A 22,381-nucleotide genomic window follows, 5' to 3' on the forward strand; every position below is an offset into this window, starting at 1 on the left:
AAAACAGCAATACACTTCAATGCGTGCACAAGCACACCCACTAACACACGTCCGTCACCACCTACCGCACGCTCCTACACCAAAAAAAAAAAAAAAAAAAAAACGAACACACTGAGAGACAGTCGAGGATTCATGAATAAGCAACAAAAAAAAAAGCTACAACACAGACTAAAATTAGAAAAAAGTATTTTCATTGTCCCTTAAATTCAGTGCTTTTATTTCAACATATCGTCACCTTAACCTCCTCAGGGCTTCTAACAACAAATTTATTCAGAGGTGTGTTTTTAACAGTACACACTTTTTATCAAATGCATGTGATAAGCAACAAGCAAACGAACACATGTAGAAAACATGGAAGGTCATGGAAAACCATTAAATGCATTTTAAAACACAGTTCTACCCTGACCAAACCCTCGGGTGCCCGCAGGGTGTTTGTGTCTAGTTGCCTAGTGCTGCAGTTAGACCTGGACCTCAGCTGCAGGCTTCTTATCAGGCCGTCCACCGGCACGAGCTTGACAATCTCCCTCATCACTGTGGAGCCAGTTGACTTGGGGGTCATGCTCGGTGACCTGAACCCTGAGATTCTCACCATCGCCGTAGGTCGACAGCCAACGCAGTTTTTGACAAAACCAGAGTCTTCCATTCACACACAGACTTCACGCTCACCATTTCCCAACGATTTCTGCATGAGCGCCTCCTGAGAAAATGCTCTGGTCAAATAAATTTTTAATGAATGACTTTTCAGCTTCTGTCCCAACTTGATAAATTTCAACAGTGCAACTCCTCTTCACCCCCAACAACCAGCCACTGATCAGTACACCTAACAGCCAGTCTCTATAACAACGTATCATTCACCGCTTCTCCGCGAAGAGTTCTTCACAAGAGACTCTCACTTCTCTTTAAAAAAAATCCGCAATACAGCAGGTCTGTCAGATGTGAACAAGGAAATGTGAGGCATTAGTCGCAGACCTTAACATACTGGCGGCTCTTGGAATGCCCTGTTCCCAGCTGCTCATAATAGATGTAGTAGGAAGCGAGACTACATGTTACAGACTGGTGGCTACAGGCTTCACACTTCAGGCTACAGTCCAAACTTTGGCGAACGGCGTGGTGTTGATGACGGTGTACCTGGCTCGCGTCTCCCAGGTGTGGCAATTAACCTGTGTAAAAGTCAGGTAAAACAAGGTTATATATTGGCACTTGTAATATCTTGGAAATAGTAGAAACAAGAAAAGTGGAAGAAATTAGTTGGACAAAATTAGAGGGGTCGGGGAGTTTGGGTGTGAATGAGGAGAAACGAGAAGAAAAGAAACACAAAATTTACAATTTTCAAATAATTGAAAAGGTATACTTGAAAACTATAAACTAAAACTCAATTACGCTACATATAATTTTTTCGGGACGTCTCCCTGGTGCTAAATAAAACATGGGGTCGAAAGAGCAACTCGTCAGGTGGGCAAGATAAAACTGGCAGACAGGCAGATCAATGTTACCAAGAAGCAATAATGAGGTGTAACGGATACTGACTGTCGAGCGGAGGCGGGGGTGGCTGCAGCCTGTGCCTGCTCCTTACGTGCCCTTAGCAGCTCCTCTGCTCTCTTCATCTCCTCCTCCATGGCCGTCAGGTCCTTCTCCGCCTGCTGCCGCCGCTCCTGTTAGAAAGCACCACACCAGACTATCACCACGACTCGACAAACCACCTCTAAACAGGACATGCAATACAAAATATTTTACGATGACTGGCAAACGTTTATAGGTCGGTCATTAAAACAAAATAATGCTAGGATAATTACTTGGATGCTAGGGTACATATCGATGTTTACAGAATGGTCACACTAAAAAAAAAAAGCTAGACACAGGCGGTGAAGTAAAGATGGGAGGGTCGATCGACTGACTAGTACTAAGGAACACAGTACCTGGCGCGTCTTGTTGGCGTCCTTGATGCTGTAGAACATAGGCCCCAGCTCTGCCAGCCACTGGCCGTCCACGGCTGTCACACACTGCATGTATTCCTGGTCAACAACAGAAATAAAGTCACAGGGTTAGTCAAATACGCAAACACACACAGAGCATGCATTCACACACACACACACAGCATGTATTCCTGGTCAACAACAGAAATAAAGTCACAGGGTTAGTCACACACACACAACAGAGAGAGAGAGAGCATGTATTTCTGCTCAATCAAAAAGTAGTCATAGGCTAACTCTCTTTACACACACACACACTGAGGCAGAGCATATATTTTCTCACACACACACACACAGGGCATGAATTCCAGCTCAGCGACAAAAGTAGAGCCATAGGGTCTCTTCTCCACACACACACACGCGTACTGTATAAATTCGTGTTTACAAACACAAACAGCCAGAAATCCTGAAACGCCCTAAAGGCGAGTGACAGAAATGCTAAAGACAAACTGTATGTACTCCTGATCAACCAAAGAACAAGAGTCAAAGTCATGTATTCATGCCGGTTAACGGCAGAAACAAAAAGTCAGGTACAATCTCCATGCATTCCTAGTCACCCACAGAACCACGAGAGAGTGTCAGACAAACACTAAATAAACCAACGCAGCTACAGCAGGCTGCTTACCACCCTTAACTCCTATCTTTCAGCCGTTAATGTTTATGTGCACACTTCATCAACAGTTCCTACTCCCACCCTATGAGGAACTATTTTGTACAGTGCTAGACAAAGCAATGTCTTTACCAAAAAATGCTACATAAGACATGCCCTCAAGTGACTCGAATCCATTATTCACGATAATTCTAAACAAAGGCAGACGACGCTTCGCGGTCGGCGCAGTCACACTGTTTAGGTTAAAATTATACAAAAACACAGCACACAAGCAAATTAAATATAGTGCAACCCATCACAGCATACAAGGAAAGCAGCCAACACATTTTTTAGCATAGCTGGGCACACGTCTAAATACATCGGTCTCTCGTTTCGAGGAGACTATATTTAAGTAACTTATTAATAAGTGTATAATAATTTTAACTATTTTTTAACAAGTAGAAACATGTGGGAAAGCGAAGAAAAATAATAATTTAATCCTTTTCCTGGTGATAAGAAATCGTGAAGTAGTTTCAGGGTGTATATAATGAAAGTGTCCTCGCAGTTCTCCAGATAAGAAAAGCTGATGTGTATTATAGCACATAGCTGTTACTGAGCGTCCTGGGAATGGACAACATCTTCGTTAAGACGTCCCACTAACATAAAGTAGAACTCAAAATGGACACCTGCGGTATCTCTGGAGTAAAATATTTCGATTGGTGCAAATGTGTACAAGAACTAACCTGCCCTCAAAAAATACGTGTACAGTTGAATCTGTCAGCTGACATACATCAACGCTATAATAGTGGAAAGAACTAAACTGATACGTTTAAAAAACGCGTTACATATTTCTGAACAGTCAGGTCGCAGCCAAGTTTTTGTTGTTGTTTTTTTGTTAAAGTAGATACGATGTCTTTTGCTAAGTAGTGTGCACGTGTGTGTGCTTGCGCAAAACAGACGACCATACTCAAACACTCGTGTCGTCAGCAGTGGCTGACATTCACCACAACACTCACCTTGGAGGTCATGACCAGCTCGTGGTAGACGATGTAGTCCGGGGTGAAGCCCATACCAAACAGTGCGCTGGTCGGGTGCAGGTGGCAAGGCATGCCTGTCCGGGTGTTCACGTACTCCCCCAGCCCCTGTCAGACGAAAGCAGTAGCAGAATTAAATGTCGCTGCTGAGACTAGTTAAAGCGTAATGCAAAGTTTCTTTTCTTAACTGCATTGAAAGCTGCGCTGACCAAAAGCCATCACTACCCCACTCTCAACTCTGAACAGCAAAATCTGATCATAATCTAGGAACTACTCTTTTACATTCCCCTTCACTCTGTTCTCCGCCCAAGAGGGGATTAAGATACGTACCTTGAGTCTGGCGGCTTGGTGGAAGTAGGCAGAGCAGATGCACTTGCGAATGATGTCCCACTCGCTGCCGCACGACACCAGCGCCATCTTCTGCTGCTCCACGATCTCCCGCAGCTGCTGTTGTACCTCACGCACCTGGCGCACCAAATGGCAAGGATTAGATTTTAGACTTCCCTCTAAAGCCGTTTCGATCAGACTCGGCCATTCCTGCTTCGAATGCAGCTTCATTCCTTTGTTAAAATGCGGCTTTCCTTTTATTACTATCTACGGCCATACAACAGCTGCTATTTTACATAGGGACATTCATTTCCCTTAAATGTAGGCTTCTTCTATTAATAATAGTATGTGTGTGTGTGTGTGAGATACCTTTCTCTGTCACACGAAATCCACTGTGGGGAAATACACTCTCTATAATTATATATACATATATTCCAATATTATGTATTATTAATACAAGATACAAGATAGCAGCCTCCCACGCCACCGCAATCAACGACAAAGGCTTAAACAGTGAACATCCTTGATCTAATGTTTCCATCGGATTCTGCATTCCGTTGGCTGATCAGGCTTAACACAAGTATGTCGGCACTCCCTGACTGCACAGTCGTGCTCTGCTCACCTTCCTCATGGCCTTGACGTGGATGAAGTGTTGCGTGCACCAGCTGGACGAATACCTGCATTAGAAGATGAGGAGATGCATTAGGTAACATTCACTCTTCACACACCTTGACTATCTAACACGGCCTTCCACTCTTTCTCGCGTACTCCCCATTCCCCTACCCTTCCAACCATGCCTGCCGACCTGCACCTTTGCCCTCCCGTAAGCGTGCATATATTTACGTACCCGTTTCTCTTCCACTGCTGGTAGACATTGAGATATGTGAGGTGGTCAGACTCGGGTACCATGAACTTCTCACGAGCCGCGTCCGAGTCCTCCTCCCGTCCCTTGGGCCGGAAGAAGATGGCTGGCACTGACAGCATTGATACAATCGTCTGGAAACCACAAAGTTAGAACACAGCTTGAGAATTGTGTTTTATTTACAACAAGTTGAGAAGTATCCAAGAAGAAGACAAATTGTTATACAACAAAAATAGAATGATCATTACCAAACTGAACAGTTAAATGTGACTAAAGCTACTTGAAGATGACCTTATCTCAATTTGTCTTCCTACACGCACGACGATGCCACAAGAAGCTGCAGCAATTTGATTTCTAAAGTATAATTAAGCATTGAGTAAACGGATTCTACTAACTACTAGCGTACTTCGGAATATTCCTCGATAAAGATGCCAACACAAACTTCAGATGTAAACATTCCTCAATAAAGATCTCAAGATTGCTACTTACTTCGGATGTTAAAAAAAAAAAAAAAGAAAGAAAGAAAAACAGACAAAACTGTTTATGGGCTTACAATACAATACAACTTTACTGATTCCAAGGGGCTATTCAAATTTATTACTGGCCTGCACTTTTGAACCCATGGCGAAATTATCTCGTTCCTTCGGACTTCCTTCTCAGGTTTCCTTACGAAAGTAAACATGTTTTTCGATCTCAAGCGGTTTTTTTTTTAATAGTGTGGTAATAAAAGGGTATGACACACATTCAATGATCCTAACCCTTTTAATAAAGAGACATCGCCAATTAATGAGCGAGGACAGAATCTTCATCTACACGGAGTACGAGCGTCTTCAAAAAATTAAAAATGAATGACAACAAAACTGATGTCCTCCCAACAGCCTTTGCAAACAAACTGAAATGTGTGCCGTCTTTACTACATTTACTTTCTCTGGGGTTAGCATCTCTGTCCCAGACCCCCTGGAATATTGGTATTACTTTAACAGCATCAGTATTTCTAGTATCTTATCGAGCATGTACGACTACAAACCAATGTGTGACAATATTTTTGTCTTATCTGAAGGACGCTGTGCTTTGTGAAGTGTTATCATTACGTGACATTTCCCTCATGTAAACATCTCGGGAGTAATCTTCTTATCGTGATTTTCTTCCTGCTTCGTACTTCTGTTTACTGTTTACTGAATCGACACGTGTGCAGTCTCATTCGCGAAGATCACCGCATGCCCTCTCAGCACTCCCATTCCACTGTGCATCGCCTTTCTAGCAAGACAAGACCGTCTCAACTCCCCAGGATAAGCGCACCTTCAACGCCTTTTGTGCAGGGGGTAAAATCCGGATCTCAAGACAGCCCACCCTTCTCGGAGACGTCCATGGAAGAAAAACAAATAGTTTGTGTTTTGTAACACGAAAAGCTGCCCTACCGAGGTCGAGTGTGACGCTCGTTGTTATGCCCGTTCTTCGGGATCTGTCAACGCAACCTGTTCGTAATTCCTCAATAATCGGAGCGTTAACAAACAAACTATTTTCTCAACACGATGAAACGGTCGACATGCTGGAGAACATGGCACTTTAAACATGTGATGCGTGCAAAGGGGAAAAAAATCCGTGCTCGAGGCGAGATCGGAACCGACTACAACCATCAACTGTATCGGTGCGCATTAGGCAGAGGGAAAACAAAACAACTACCCACCACCAACCCCAAAAAAAGTCCGCAAAAGGTCAGACAATATAGTAGACAGAAACGCCTAGAACCTTCTACCCCTCTCAGTATTGACAAACTGCCGGAACTTAAAAGTCTTAGTTAGAAGAGAAAGGTGTGGCAGGGGGATGCTAGGAGTGGCAAGGGAGTAGGTGTAAAAGGGTTCGTTGTGCGATTCAGGTTCGAGACCAGGTTTGGCCACGTTAGCCAGCATGAAACTGTGTAGGACCGTCCTTGGATGTTGGCTGCCACCGCTGGGCGTCAGCTGGTATCAGATGAGAGCTCGATAAAACAAAGGAAAGAAATGCCCGAGTCCTCCTTGGACGGTCGCAGGCCGGACTTTCAAGAACCGCCGTGCATCATTTTGTTGCTCGCGTCCTGGAGGACAACAATGACGATGACGTCAGCCACGCGTCGCCATCGTTTAGACCCTCAGTCAGCAATCGCTTGGCGCGGACACACGGATAACCACTCGGTTAATCTTATCGAATTTCGCACAACGCATTCTTGCGGATGCACTGCGTGACCTTTCCGTGAGCAAAAATCCGAAACGTGTGGTAACGAACCGCAGCATCGCCTTACAAGCCTCAACTGCGCATGTCATTGTACTGCATGGGGTACGGAGGGAGGGGACCGCAGGTAAAGCGGGGGGGGGAGGGTGTCGCCAGTTCTCTGCACACGAGTTTCAAGTTCTTTGCACTCAGCACTCTTCTCTAGCTTCCCACCTCACGCACTGATGTATAGTCATAAAGCGTTAGGGTACGGGCAGCGACCACCCGTATCAACAGCTTCCACAGGAACTGATCAGCGCGGAATCAGCAAAAACGTGTGCAAACCCAAACAATACACCTTTTCTCTGACAGAATAACAGGTCAGTGAATGATTTTCTTTCTTTCTCTTTTCCATTAAATACCACCCCCCATTCTCCCCCTTCCCCTCATCACATCACACCTGAAGATGAGGGAGGGGCACAATTTTCCTGTATTCCGGAGGAATATATTCAGGATATACACGGCGGTCATAGACTCAATCCTAAGTTACAGAAATAGCAATGTCAGGTCCTCAGTGTTTGGTACTAACAGCTTGGCGTTTATAAAGTCCTACTGAAGAACTAGCTCTCGAACAACTGCAGCATTCAGGGGAATGAATTCTTCATGGAGTTGCATTTGCATTTACGTTCTACATCAAGATTCAGTAAAAGAAGCGGAAAAGAATCACTGAAAAGCGGAAAGAATCAACGAGTAGTTCAGATTCATATACAATCTCTTCTCTCTACAATAGAAGATAAACACGGTTCATCTAAATAGGTCTGGATGCTCTGTGGGACTGTCTTTCGTGTTCTCTCAACTGTTTTTACTGCTCGATTCAGACGTTATGTCACTTGCCACCCTGTCTACCTAAGTTGCCTTCTCTCTCAAACAAACAAGCGAGCGTGCGCAGCCAGGTGCAGGGTTTATATTTATGTGATACACCGCCGTAATCGTTCTAATAATAGCTCCCCATAGCTCTTATGAGGCGGTTAAGTATCTTGGCTTTCATTCCAGATGTAATTGATTTCGAAGTTAGACTGAAATAAAAACGAATAGAAACAGTGACAATAAATCACGCCATGAATGCTCAGAAGACAGGATGTGTTCACTGAGTGTCGGTCAATCAACAGTCAAGAGCGCAATGAACTCAGTCTGGGCCTGTACCCAGGTGCTACACCCGAACGTTTAATTCGAGGCGATATAAATACCCGCAACCCTCAGTTGACACTGTCTGTGAGACAAGAGCTTAACAATCTAAAGAAAAAAAAAAATATAGACACAAGTACAAGAGAAAACAGACCGAGAATTTAGTGTTATACAAAATTCTACAAGAGGATTACTGGAGAGGGACAACAGGGAGAGACGTTTGACCCTTGGAAACTTCACTTCATCACTTAGACATGGGAGAGGCTCAAGAATAGTATTAACAAAGTAAAGGAGCATATAAAACAAAACATGATACAATGGAAATTTTCCTACATTTGAATTAAAGAATATATCGACTATCAGGCACCAAAGATTATGTATGATCATCATGCGGTTATGGACAGATAATGAATATCATCCAAACTGCTGTATGTTTACATGTTTGACATCAGTTATACCCTAAACTAATGCACTACCTTGAGCAATCAATTTTTAAATATGCATGCTAAGACTGTTTCTGCCGTAATTTTACTTGCTCCAGTTCTGTAGCTCGTTACAGAGATAATGCAATCTTCATTCCTTAGTGTCAGTACATTCTCTAGTATCTTTGTGTCATATATTTCGAATAAGTTCATTTTTTACTTATACCTCACAAGTGTACAGGAAGTGGACTTTGTCTTCAGTGATCTCTGTTTCCCTACAGTTTTCCCTACAGGTTGGACGGCCTGTCTGTTTTGTCGCATCAGAGTCGACCAACTTCCTATTGGGGTTCTTAATGTCAGGGTAGATAGACACTGCACTTTAATGATAAATGGATGAGCACTTCGCCCCTTATACATTTTTTTTTTTTTTACGGGTACGATGCAGATTGTAATCTCAACATCCGTCACTGTTGCCGGGTGTAAAACACAAGAACCATGTCACTGGTGCGGGCAAGAACACTCTCCCACCAGTAGATCAGATACTTCTTCATAAGAAAAAAAATGGACAGAAAGAAGAAAGAAAAACTGCGATGGGCCCATCAAGCGTCAAAATCTGATGGTAAGCAAAGGCATAAATCAAAGCCGAATGTTGTGGGCGCCAAGAGAGCCGGTAAAGAGTTTAGTGACGTCACAGACCCTAAGCTTGGACCCCAAGAATGACTTCACTAGTCATCCTAACCTTACTTTATCCTTTCTCGCCTTCTTGGTGACTGGGTGATGGTGATGAATGGAGAAAGCAGGAACACAAGGAAGATCAATGGAAGCGAGGCGCCACCGAGCAAGCGCTAACTAGACCGGCTTCTGATGTCCCTGACCCCGGACTTCTGGCGGCCATGGCTACAGAAAGCCTTTAATCCACACAGCTGGTACAACACGCTCTGGATTTTTACGAGATCAGCTGTGAGGTCCCCCCGAATAGAGAACAGGCTGCTAGAAAAGTTAAACAAGAAGAAAAAGGTCAAAGGAAGACACCACGGAACGTGTGCTCTTATAATCTGACCCCTCTCCCTTGACCTCTATTGTCTCTTGCTCATTAAGAAAACGTGTCTCCAAAACTTTATCAACTGGAATGTATATACAACAGTCCCTAAGTGAGGCTGTGATTCAGCTGTTGTTTTTTTTTAATGTATAAACCATTTGTCTTCATGTTCGAAAGCGGAGACACTAAATGTGACACGTCTCCTCCCTCCAGTAAGCATCGGCATCACCACCTTCTGCCATAATCGACTCCCATCTCTCTTTTTTCTAATTCCTCTTCTCTTTTTGAGTTCTCTTCCCTTGTCACCTCCAGCAACGGAGGTACACCTTTGCCCAAGGATGGTGTCCAACTTGGCCTATGACCATCGCCACACACGTGATTTTCTCTCCGTGAATGAGATCTTGATTATCAGTCAACGAGCAGCTCACGTGGAGCAAGCATCGCGCCGAGTAACTGTTCATCAAATTATAGATGTTTATATATACATATTTATATTATTGTATTTTATAAAGTGTGTACACATACGTGCACGTGTGTGTGCGTGCAGTGATTGGTGATCCGCTGTGCATGTTGGTATTAAGCGTTTCCCGTCTATCAAGTGTCTACTGGTCTTAGGGTCCGTCAAGGCAGTGAACTAGTCTACTTCTAGTCTAGTGCTCAGCATATGGAAGGCGGCATTAATTATCCTTGCTGCCCCATTTTATCTTTTCTGATAAATCAGGTTAACTCGTCGCTGCTACCCAGAGGCAGGACTTTCCAGTATGTCTTTGTCAGACAGTGTCCCTAGCTTGAGATATACTGAATCACTGGACTTTCCGAACAACAAACACTCAAAGCCCAACCATAAATTTGTCCAAATGTGTGGACACTTATCTGAAGTATCCTGACGATTCTACAACCCACTGTGAACGAGTTATCTTATCAACTACATACAACAGTCTTAATAACCGCTTCTCAAGACCTCGCGCCTGGTAAGGAGGAAGTTAATATGAAAATATAAACAAGATGAAGAGTTTCACCGCCTAGCCGTCGTAGGACTAGTGAAGATATCTAAAAAGTTCAAAAGAGTTTAGTCATAACTCTCAAACGACATTTAGAACAGCATTTGCAACTAGGAATCCAATCCTGTTTTGTTATCTTTACCTCCCCTGATAAATCAGTTGTCGTTTCTACGGACGGCACAGTTGGATGTTTAATTTTTAAAAACAGGGGAAGGTGGGGACTGGGTGGTAGTTCTCTACCCAGCATCTCTACTCTCTTCTCACCTCCCCTCCTTGGCACATTCTTTCTCTGGATCAACGCCTAAAAAAAAAAAGCATCATTTCTCCAAAGCTGTATGTGGAGAGCCAATCCCCACTGAACTCGGTCCAAGAATGTCGAACTGTCTGTGTGCGAATGCTTCAAGCGATAATGCATCTCACCAGACATTGTTTGGGTGATGGAGTGGGGGAGGGAGGGTAAGAGAGAATAGGGGTGACAGTGGAGGAGGAGTTGTGTGAAGGCTTATAGCGCATAGACGGACAGTTGTTGCGTGGGAGGAGAATACACTTGGTGATGCGGGAGGAAGGAGGAGTGAGATCATTTGCTGTCCCTGACACCAGACCTTGGTGCGTGCGTAAATTAGCATGCATGTGTTTGTGTGTGCGCCTGCGTTTCAGCGTGAACTCTCCCGCTCGTGTGCATGGGCATCACTGTTAAGAGAAAAAACATGGGCAGAATGAAAAAGCAAGAAAAAAGAGTGTGAGAAAGAGTGAGAGGAAGATGTCTTCTTTCCCCATGTGGCTGTGTCAACAGCATGGTCACAGACTGTCCTGGGGATAGGAGAGGGTGAGGGTAGGAGGGGGTGAGAACCTGTCAACGGCTTTCATCAGCCATACGTCACTTGGTTTCCCTCTGTCAAACTTCTCACTGACCGATACGTCACAAACACACACACATATACACGAGCTGTCCCCGATGTCAAATGACAGATTTTTATTTCAAACCAAACTCTCCCTCCCCTCCCTCGTTCATTCTCTCCCTAACCCTTTCTTCTCCCGTCTCTCGACACTCCCCACCCACCGTTATGACAACCGTAAGTTGAGGGGGAAGCCAACTGCCCTACCACCGCGAGAGAAGCGACAGGTCCTACTGTGTATTTTCTTTTTTTCCCCCTTGGAACAAATCAAAAGACTCCGGCGTGACAGCACGAGACAAAAGCCCTGATGAGACCGACAGAAGACTAATAACACCATAACCAGCTGCACCCAGGCACCTTGGAGCAGCATCTACCCACGCCGGGTCATGAGGATGTCCTGCTGCTCTGTACGTGGTTTAGATGAACCCTGTGACCAGGTCGTCTCTGAAAACACGGCGTTGTCATCGCGCGAGCACCAGACGGCCTAGCATCGCACGGTAAGCACCTGTGAAAAGCACGCAGCTAGTTTGCACCGAAACAGATTGCACTGAACTACAACATTTTCTCACAATTTAACTTCGTACTTTCCTTTGACACTGCCCTTAGAAGTCCACTGCTTAAAATTTCTCAGATGCGTCAGATATGTTTATTTGTGGCACTGGAAGCTGAAGCGTTTGAAAGACCACGCGAACAACTATCCTTCCCACCTTTTTGCACAGATTCACCTTTTGAACATGTTCCTTGAACCTGAAATGCCCCTTCCTTCACACCAGTTCAAAAATCGGTCATCGTCACCCCGTCTTTCTTTGGCTCGCCTTTGCAAGGGTCATAGTTGCATCAGGTCACCTAAATAAAGGATCCACACTACAAAACTGTTTGTAAACGCTTCTAAAAGAATAGCACTCGTGTCCACTTGTCAACGGGCTTACAGAGTGTGGCGGCGGTGTGTGTGTGAGAGAAAGAATGATGCAAAACTCAACAGCCTGTATCATTGTCACCAAATGTAGCATACATGTGCTGTCGTACTTTGCGAGGGTTCACCATGCGATTACGAACGAAAATGCGAGTGGGAGGGGCGTGAGGAGTTGCAGGGCTGTTTCACTCGAAACACTGCTGAATATGAGCTGTGAAAAGTTAGAGAAAAACATTTAAAGTGCGTGCACTGAACTATGTCACTACATATGACATTAACAGAAGACGCAGGGGTATGTAAAATGTTTCTGTAATAATTACTACATGATGCTCTTTTTTAACAAATGTGAATCACAAATAACAGTAGGCTTTCTCTCGAGTTTTTTTTTTTTTTTTAACTTTTACAGTGTCAAAATTTTGTTGTTGTTCTTGTTATTAATATTAATGTCAGGTGGGTGGACCGAAATACTAAAACACCGAAAAGTCGTGGATTCAAGGGTTCGGATCTCGTTATCACTACCCGGTAATTTATCTCCTGGATGTGACACCTGTGTACAAAACTGTGAAAGTTGCTGCTGATACAACCTGTGTTGCTGATTCGGCATAAAACAACACTGATCAATCACAATGAGTTAACCTGCAAAGCCACGAACCAGAGCGAGTACTCGAGCCATGGAAAAGAGTTGACTACGTGATGTTACCAAATCCTCTCATCCGCCTTTGCGTTCTGCTCTACTTCGTCCATACCATGAAGGCTTCGAAAACAAATGATAGAAAAAATGGTCACGGTTTAGGAGTAAACAGGACACGCTGGAACGGAGATTGTCAACAAGCTACAATGGTGTCTATAGTACATTTATGTTGATCACGGATCAGACCTCCGGCCATAAGCTGAGGCTGTCTTTTATTCAAGTCGGCAGGATTTGTTTGGTGCCGCTCTACCGGACTAAGGCAGCTGCAGAAAAAAAAAAGGTGGGGAATAAATGAACAAAGGGTCATTGCGCTGCAATTTTTTTTTTTTCTATTCTCCCCGTCCTCGAGGTGTTGTGGTGATGAGGATGGGGTAAAAAAAACAAGGCAGGGGGACTGCAGCTGACCGACTGGGCGGGGATAGGGGAGGAGGAGGGGAGTGGGTGCATCCCTGTTTTTAAAGTGTTTATGGAACACTCAAATTTCAGAAAGGAAATTCTGTTTTCTCTGAAATCCGTACCCATTAAAAACTAATGTGCGGGCCATTAGGTGCTTAGGCCTGAGTACCGTGATGCCCCTTGCTTGATCGTCCCAACGTGCTGAGAATAATGTCAGAGATCAGAGGTGAGCGCATTGTGTTACTAACAAAGCAAAACTCGACACTTGTCATTCGGACCCTGTGTAATAAAGTTCAGTTAATTGAATGTGATGGCAGCCAAGGACTGGGAGGTATAGGTTACAGAGGCTACAAAACTCTTTCGCACTAAGCTAGGTAACCGAATAGCTTGTTTCACTCAGTCCTGCGGTGGTTAACTGAGTATTCCTGCATCTCCTTTTCTATTCTGTCCGCAACTTCTTGTACTAAAATAAATAAAAACTTCTTGACCGTTCCTTAAGAAACCTTAGTATCCAACATGTTGAAAAGAACTAATCAAAACGTCTACTAAATTATTTTTTTTTTTTAAGTAGTTCGACAAACGATCCAATCTTATTGAAGAGGAAATTCTCTTACCCCCAATTACATTATCTGGACGAAGACTTTATTTCAGAATGTCGAGCTCCACCGCGACTACTTGTTACCTTTGATCCTGTCCAACATTGCGAGTTGTACAGCCGGAACTACGTGCACACTCCATTATGGAGAGTTTTAGAAACGCAGACTACCGATTTCTGGTAAACCGACTGTCAGCTGGGCTTGGCAGTTGTCTGCCAACAAATCACCGCTGTTGTCACATCTAAGCGTGAATTATTCACGAAGATCAGCAGTCAATCCCTAAGAGTAGAAGGGCTGGGGGATTGGTGTTTTATGCAGAACCAACAACTAAGGCTATATCATGGCAATGCAGACACCCCTGTAAACAGATGCTACACGCAGAGATTAATATCACAGTCTGCAATGCATACCGCCACCCGCCACCCCAACGCTGACGTCATAGAAGCTGAATTTTAAAATCGGCCGGGTGCACGCTTTGGCTATCTAGTCCCTCGCGGACGCGGATTGTGTGCCTCTTAAACACGTAAACATATGTAAATTGAATTTTCAGCTAGATTGTAGTAACTACAAGCAAGAAAATAATAGACATTTAGCGAGAGAAAACTCTTGAAGTACAGATGACGACGTTACACTAGACCTTTGTTCATTAAAGAAACGTAGCTATTCCAGTAAACAAATTAGAAAATTGCTTAAAGAAAATTGTCAAACTATTATAAAATCAGACAAAATACGCTCAGAAATACTAGTTTTCCTTTCTAGCCTGTATTCAGAACGCTCTGTTGAAGATTATGATTTGAATCGATTAATTGAATAAGTAGTAAAACTTACAGGTGCTGAACGAAATTCGCTTGAAGACGAAATCACTTTAGAAGAAACATGTAGGCCACTTACAAATGTGTAATGAAAAATAAAAAAAAAAACCCTCTTGTATTGTATTACAACCCTTAAATCATAAGTTTTATCTAAACTTGTTCATTTATGGTTGTTGTTACCTTTGAAGAACAGTGGTGTCCTTATCAGTATCTGACAGATATATTATCTTTGTAACATTATTTTTTAAGCTGTTTGTTTCGACGAATTTTCATACCCATGGCTATGTTGCTTTTTATCCTTCTGGCATGTTACTGTAAATTTCTTTTCAAACAATGAAAAGATAGGGAGGAAAAAGGTAGTGCGCAAACACACCTAAGACACCCCTTTCCCCCCGTGAAAACCATCCACACATTGACTGCTCCTTCTTTGACGTAGGTTAAACTTTCATATTACGGAATAAAAAGTCCTGTCGGTCGGGTGGTGTTTGGGGAAGGGGATAAACAATAAATCATCTTAGCTGCGCAACTCTTGTAAAACTCTTTCGCACTACACTTAAAAACTGAATCCATAAACATTCGCAAAACCACTTTCATTAGGGGTGGATGAACGGAGGTAAATAAATGTTTTACGCCAAACCAGAAACTGGTCCTGTAAACATATCCAGAGAACCAACCTACGAACGAAATATTAACCCATGGGTAGCCCATCCTCGCTGCAGTGGGAGGCAAGCGCCAATAGACCAGCGACTCCCCTAATTAAGGGATGGGTGAAGTAGAGGGTAGGGAAAGGTTTTCGCGTGACAATAAGCAAAGGTGAATCTGTCAACATCTCCATTAAGGTCCGCTACCACCAACAGGCTGTTTACAGATAAAAACTAAGCTTTGATGTTTTTTATTTTATTTTGGGTTGATTTGTTTTATGGTTGTTGTTTTGTTGGGGTTTTTTTATTTGGGGCGGGATATTTTAGTAAGTCTTAGGAAGGCCCTAGACGCACCAAGAGTGTTTATGAGGTTTATGGGTCAAGAATATCTTAAGTCTTTTCTTCCTAATCTCTTCGCCGTCACTAGAACACCAGTCCACCCCTCTTCCCACCACAACCTTGAGAGATATGAACAGGTATGAGACAAACATCTGTCAAGTATCTACAACCATTTTTATATATATATTTTTTTTTTTGGAAAGAGCTCTTCTCAAGGACGGCTTCATCCTCTGCTGTACCAAACCTAACATAGTCCGAGGAGAAATAGAATGTATAAAGCAGATATCACTGTTGCGGATTCAAAGACGAACTGGAGTCATAGCTTTTGATTCAACAGTACTCCAACCCGATCTCCAGAACGTGGTGGGGAGGGTTTATGACAACAACGTATCATACATATTTAGCGGCCAGTGTCTGTATTCTCATCTGGTCGCAACAACTATGCAACAATAGAGGGAAAGGCGAGTAATCCACACCTTAAATCCATTTTTTAAGCACCGCGTCTGTATTATCTCTCCAATGTCAAGGCAACCTCGTAATCTTACGGTAGTAGGGGAGTGAACTTAACCTAAGCCCTGACTTATCTCGAGGCCAGCTTTTTGTGCGGGCGGGGCTTATCTTCCCTCCCTTACCGTCCCCGACAACTTCAGTCAGTTTGGAGAGTAATGTACTCACTCACCAGCAAAGTCCATGAGGGCCGTGCGCTGCCTCACACGGGTATTGAACTGGCAGTTCGCACGCCTTTGGAGTTGAACGGATGCTCAGTCAATGCACCTCTCGATAAGGTTCCACACCATTGTCGTATTTATGTATTTATGAAATAAGAAGTACGATCTTTTGTGTTGTCGATCATCTACGAAATCGCACTTGGTAATCAATCACCCAAGCAATGAAATCCACTGTTACGAGTCATTCATGCAATAAGATCCACTACTATAAATCATTCACGCAGCAGGATCCCCAGTGTAATAAATAATCTACACAATAACATCTAGTGTCATTATGACCATCTTGTTTCTAATTATGTTTGAGTTGCCAACATGAATAAAGTCCGGGTTTCACGCGTGCAATAACTCCTATTAAAATACCGGGCCCAAGCATACATTAACCACATTACCAGGACGTTCCAGCTGAATTAATGGAGGACTTCCGGTCCTGCGTGATACCAATCGGCTCTCGATTATCCCCGAAGATTCTGTGTACACGTATCCGGACTATTTTATTTTCTAAAAATTCCTAATGTTTACATGATGCTACGCATTTGAAATAGTACGCCAGGCTCGTCGTTTCAGTTCCTGAACACCAATGGGCGCAAAGATACGGAAAATGGGACCGAGATCACAGGGGCTGTTGGTTCGGTTGTCATCTCTGCCACATGCTATGTCTCTCTGGATGTTGCCCCTGTAGGCTAGACTAGCTAGCTATGGTATAGCCTCAGCTTAAAACACTCAACAAACATCCAACCAATCGGCGCCTAGTCACAGCTTCAAGATCTTAATATTGTATGATGACCTGATGACCCTTCCCCGTTTGGCAACACTACTCGCCTATGCGGCGTCATGTGAAGTCCTGAGCGATAATTATGAGGGAGAGGCAGCAATGAAATACACAGTCCACGTCTAAGATTCGCATCCCTGGTGGGGAATAATACCCCGTCACTGTTCGTCCACAATGGGTCAGCACTAGGCAATTAGTTTAAGACTAGCTAGCATTTCAGTGTGTGGGACCAGAGCTTTGTCCCTCTCCGATCCAATCGTCCGAACCGCCGAAAAAACATTGAAGGATGGAAAAAAAAGTCAAACTAGAGCAAAACACAACTGCATTATTTACTACTATGTACGTTGTTTTGACAAACACTATTGCTAAGTAGTCAATGCGCCGGATTTTGAGGGAGAAAGGTCCGGTAGGGCCTGTAGCAGCACAACTCCCGGCTCCCTACCCATCACAAACCTGGAGTTGAATGCCTTTGACATACCGAGTCCTAAACACGGAGAAAAACTTTAGTTCACTATCAGGCTTTAAAATTTTACACTAAACCAACTGACCGAGACAATATTTTCCATAATCGTTCTCCAAAACCAATATTGATGACCCAGTTATTACTTATCCATGTATGTAAACGATCTTTAATATTTTGATAGCATAGGGATTTGCCTCAAAACAGAGAAAAAAAAACCTATCATTAAAACTTTCTTTTTTCAGTGTCTACTAAAGAAAGGATAATCATGAAAGTTCAAAGTGTCGTTTCGGCGATCTTACTGACTTCCAGCCTCGCTACCTGCGCATATGCTCTGCCTGTCGACGCCTGCGCGTACATTCAAAACAAAAACTGTGTTTGCCTGACTGAACTGTCACCACTATTAGCCATCAGATGTGACCTGACAGAAAAGCCTATTCAGCCGATATTTCCTAACACATCCAGCCTTGCATTTTCGCTAGACAAGCTGGATCTGTCCAACAGCCATCTTGGGGATTTGCCCCTGGACTTTCTGCAAGCAGTAAGCGATGTGAGAGCCTTGATTTTGGCTGGCAATGACTTTAGAGAAATACCCTCTGCTCTCTTCCGTTTGAATACTGTCAAACATTTGGACCTATCCCAAAATTTATTCAGTGTCTTTCCAGTCGACTCCTTGTGGCAGCTACAAGGCCTAGAAGTTCTAAACCTCACCAGAAACCAAATTCAGCATTTGTCGGGTCCTCAGTCCAGCGTGGAGCTGAAAAGTCTAAAAATCCTAGATGTGTCTGCAAACTACATTGGAGACATCTCGTCAGACTGCTTTTCCTCCATGATCTGGCTTGTTAATCTTGACCTAAGCCACAACCAGCTGAAGGAGGTGACCGTCAGGATGTTCCCCACACTTAAGTATGGTCTCCTATCCCTGAATCTCTCTCACAACCAGATCACCTCAATCCAGCCCTTAGCCCTACAGCATCTGCTGCACCTACGGATGCTGATTCTCTCCCACAACTACCAGCTGGCAGATGTACAGGATGTCAAGTTCCCCCAGCACCTGGCCTACTTGGACCTCAGCCACTGCGCCCTCAGCAACATCTCCCACTGCCAGATTAGCACTCTCGCAGACCTCACCTACATTGGGCTAGATGGAAATGACTTACAAGTAAGGAAGAAAAAAACATCATTTTTATACCTTATTGTCTTGGAATGTTAGTTCACAATATTAGTTCACCAGATCATACAATGATGCAAGATATGCCATCTCATGCTGCATTTTTGGCTGCATTTTGTGATTGTCCAACATTAGAGAACAAAGCGAGTTATGTCTTATAGCCCAATCTGGTATAACATGAAGAGACTGTTCTCTTTTATCATTTTTTTTTAACTCTTTCAACAGTGCTCATGCCAGCTGTACCTCTTACTGACTTGGTACCAAAGCCAGCATTACAGAAATGGCCTCTGGACCTACGGTCCATACAACACTGATTGGAACTGTACCTTTCCAGAATATGGTGCAGAGTCTACATCTGGTGTTGCTACCAGCACCAGCACCATCAACACTCCCTCCACTAACCACTCTGCAATCACAGAGGTCATCCACGAGGATGACAACACCAGAGCCAACACCAGTTGGGGGGCTGTTAGCAAAGTGTTTGTTAATCAGCTAACAAACTGCAAGGACGACAAAGGTCACTGCAATCCTCTAGAACATTACCTACATCACAGCAAAAACAACAGCAAGGTAGGGTAATCAAAAGGCTTCTGTGCAAGATGCATGCATGTGCACATTCAAAACATCACAGGTCCCAAGAAAACAAATTAAAAAGAAGAGATGCCCAAATATAAAATAATCATCATCACCACATATTACAGCATTAACCATCTTCTTTATACAGAAAATGAGTTTGAGGATATATGTGAGCAAACATAACAGACAGACAATTAAGCATAGTCATCATAAATTTCTTATTCTTGAAATGTTAAAAATATGATCTGTGCTGTTTCAGGTGGAAGTGAAGCTAAATGTTGTTGCCTCTGGAGAAAGCATAATAGCTTCATGGGAGGTGACTGACAATGGAGGGGTGCTAGTCGATGGCTTCCGACTCCAGTATATGCCTGAGAATAGTCTACCCATGTTTTCTCCGGTGCTGAGCCCTGACCAAATGAGCTACACCATGACCCCTGAACAACTAGAACAGCACTACAGAGTCTGCCTAGAGGTGCTGGCATATGAGACTGTGATTGTGAAAGAAGAATGCCAGATGTTTAAAGATGAGCCTGCCAACATCGTAGTGGGAATCCTTGCAGGAGTTATCTTTCTGGTTCCATGTGTGATAGCCATGATAGTGATCTTATACAAGGACCGCATTTTGCATAAAGAGTACGAGAAATTACTTGAAAATGATGATGATTCCAATGTAAGCCCAACAAAAGAAAGCAATGCTTTATCTACCAAACCTAAAATGACAAACATGTCAGAGGACAACCTGGAGGCCAAAAGAGAAGCAGCAAAAGAAGATGAGGACATCAACTCACAGATCTCCAAAACCAAATGCTCTGACCCAAGTATGAACCATGAAGGCAAAGTAGAGGTGGTCTATGAGAATATATCTGTTCAAGCCCCTGCTGCTAAAAATAAGCTAACTGCACCTTCTGTCCTGCCTTCAATTCCAGAAAGTTCTCCAAACTGCAGCAAAAAATCTGGGCCTTCAATCTCTCCTGAAGCAAGTACTGCAGAACATTCATTAGGTAAGGACAACTCTGCATTCAAGCATTCCACAGAAGAGCTTCAGATTGAGTCAACAGATTTTTGATCATCACTCATGTCCAAAGTGAAAATGGCATCACGATAGGCAGCTTCAACTGCATACAATTATCCGGTAAGGCTTATGTAAATGGCATCCCATGAAATGCAAGCAGCTTCCATTTGTATGTAAGCAGAACATGTGTTCAAGAAATGAAAAGAATCACAGCAACAACAATCATCTATATTTATGAAATCCTGTATGAGCAACAAAGAAGTGATTTCAATGAGAAGGTTTCAACTAAGAGGAAAGATAATTATCAAGTGCATTATTCCAAAGCACATGTATCTAGTTACAGTGATGTCACAGTGGCTGGGAAAGGTAAAATCTCAGAATGAACAGTGACTTGAAGAGACATTATTGGACACCTGCAATAATTTAAAGACTGCCGTGACACATACAGAGACAAGACATTCAGTGCAAGTGGTGTGTATATGTGCTCATGCTGATGCATGAATGTGCACGCAAAGGGATATATACCTGAAATATATTAGCTCAACTGCAGACATGTGGGCTAAATCTTTGCAAAAGATGGTGCTTGTATGAACTGCTTGACAGTCATCTAAGTCTTCCAAGGTATACATGTGTAATTTTATATAAATCCTCCAGTTTCATACATCGGCTCTCTAACAATAATCAAGAACAAAGCTGATATTTAGATTGTTTTTAGATGAATCGTGAAACAGAATCTCTTGCTAAAATAACTAAGCAGCAGACAACAACAAAAACTAAGATGAAATGTAAATTTGATGGTGAGAAGTTGAGTACACTCTCCATTCCATGCTAAAATACCAGCTGTTCATTGATATTTTGTTATTTGCATTTTTTGTACACATTTTACCTTGAATTAGTTCTATATTTTTAAATCTTTTAAAATAAATACTTAACCCGTTGTTCATCTCTGTTTGTATCATTCTGTGTGGCACCCAAACACAGATATGTTGTATTAAAAAATATGACAGAACTTCCAGTAATCAGTATTGAAGACTGTTACTTTTTGCTTATCAAAACTTTATTTTTGATAATTTTTAGTAAAATTATATCACTGCTTTGTGGCTCTTCCCACTTATGAAGGAAGATTTATATCAGAGTGAAAGCTTGGACTGCAGAGGGTAAAATTAGTACCCTTTCATGCCAGTTGGTTGACATTTATGCTAATCATTATGCAGTTTGTCTACACCTTGTCTCATGAAAATTATTGTAAACACCCTAGACATTGTTTTAATTGAATAATAAATCTGTTTTCTATCTTCCCACTGCTTAAATTTTTGTTGTTATTTGTATGAGCTATAAGAAGGGGTTGACCTAGTGTGTCACAGGTGAAATTAGTTCTGTAATACTTTTTGTAATATGTTCATCATGTTGCCTTATATTAGTTTCAATAAAAGCATAACAAGTGTAGATTAGTGAGGACTTTCTTTGAGATTTGGCTCTACGCTATGTACCAGAAGACAACAGTTTAAGAGACCTTATCGACAGTACACAGATTTCTCCAGAAAGGTGCTTTCCTTTCACAGGCCCAAGTGTCTGAAATGCTTTGCTCCTGCCATTTATACAGTGACTACTTTCTAAACTCAAGGTTGGCCTTAAGAGCCATCTCTTTTGCAAGTACCTCCATTAGTTGGTGGTCTCTATTACTCAGCCTTTTCTTCCTTCTTCTCCCTACTTTGTTTTTGTAGTTTGCAGTCTGTGCTACTGTATTTGGTCTTCATGATGCCTT

The 22,381-nt window shown here is 42.9% G+C and overlaps 2 protein-coding genes across 4 annotated transcripts in view; one reads left to right on the plus strand and one right to left on the minus strand.

Moving 5' to 3' along the window:
• Positions 1-193: 193 nt before the first annotated feature.
• LOC112553201 (pre-mRNA-splicing factor ATP-dependent RNA helicase PRP16-like) overlaps positions 194-22,381 on the minus strand; it is a 36,432-nt gene continuing 14,244 nt past the window's right edge. The window contains exons 20-26 of the mRNA XM_025220276.1: positions 4,768-4,916; positions 4,543-4,597; positions 3,924-4,058; positions 3,576-3,701; positions 1,917-2,012; positions 1,528-1,652; positions 194-1,160 (exon numbers count right to left, since the gene is read on the minus strand). Of these exons, the coding sequence (XP_025076061.1) occupies positions 1,082-1,160; positions 1,528-1,652; positions 1,917-2,012; positions 3,576-3,701; positions 3,924-4,058; positions 4,543-4,597; positions 4,768-4,916 (765 nt within the window). The 3' untranslated portion in view covers positions 194-1,081. The remainder of the gene's footprint in view (positions 1,161-1,527; positions 1,653-1,916; positions 2,013-3,575; positions 3,702-3,923; positions 4,059-4,542; positions 4,598-4,767; positions 4,917-22,381) is intronic.
• Positions 7,151-21,914, plus strand: LOC112553194. Of its 3 annotated transcripts, XM_025220252.1 has the most exons (5): positions 7,151-7,349; positions 11,787-12,009; positions 18,103-19,019; positions 19,254-19,598; positions 19,864-21,914. In XM_025220252.1, the coding sequence occupies exons 3-5, from the start codon at positions 18,126-18,128 to the stop codon at positions 20,668-20,670; spliced, it is 2,046 nt and encodes a 681-aa protein (XP_025076037.1). In that variant the 5' UTR covers positions 7,151-7,349; positions 11,787-12,009; positions 18,103-18,125; the 3' UTR covers positions 20,671-21,914. The 3 variants fall into 3 exon arrangements, with proteins under 3 accessions (XP_025076037.1, XP_025076038.1, XP_025076039.1); XM_025220253.1 differs by lacking the exon at positions 11,787-12,009; XM_025220254.1 differs by lacking the exons at positions 7,151-7,349; positions 11,787-12,009 and adding an exon at positions 12,425-12,717.

Source organism: Pomacea canaliculata, linkage group LG12, assembly GCF_003073045.1.
Source record: "Pomacea canaliculata isolate SZHN2017 linkage group LG12, ASM307304v1, whole genome shotgun sequence".
NCBI lineage: Eukaryota > Metazoa > Mollusca > Gastropoda > Architaenioglossa > Ampullariidae > Pomacea > Pomacea canaliculata.

Coding starts and splice junctions, on each gene's coding strand:
- LOC112553194 (XM_025220252.1), top strand. CDS start 18,126: ATGAAAGTTCAAAGTGTCGTTTCGGCGATCTTACTGACTTCCAGCCTC. Junction 19,020..19,253: donor TAGATGGAAATGACTTACAA/GTAAGGAAGAAA, acceptor CTCTTTCAACAG/TGCTCATGCCAGCTGTACCT. Junction 19,599..19,863: donor ACAGCAAAAACAACAGCAAG/GTAGGGTAATCA, acceptor GTGCTGTTTCAG/GTGGAAGTGAAGCTAAATGT.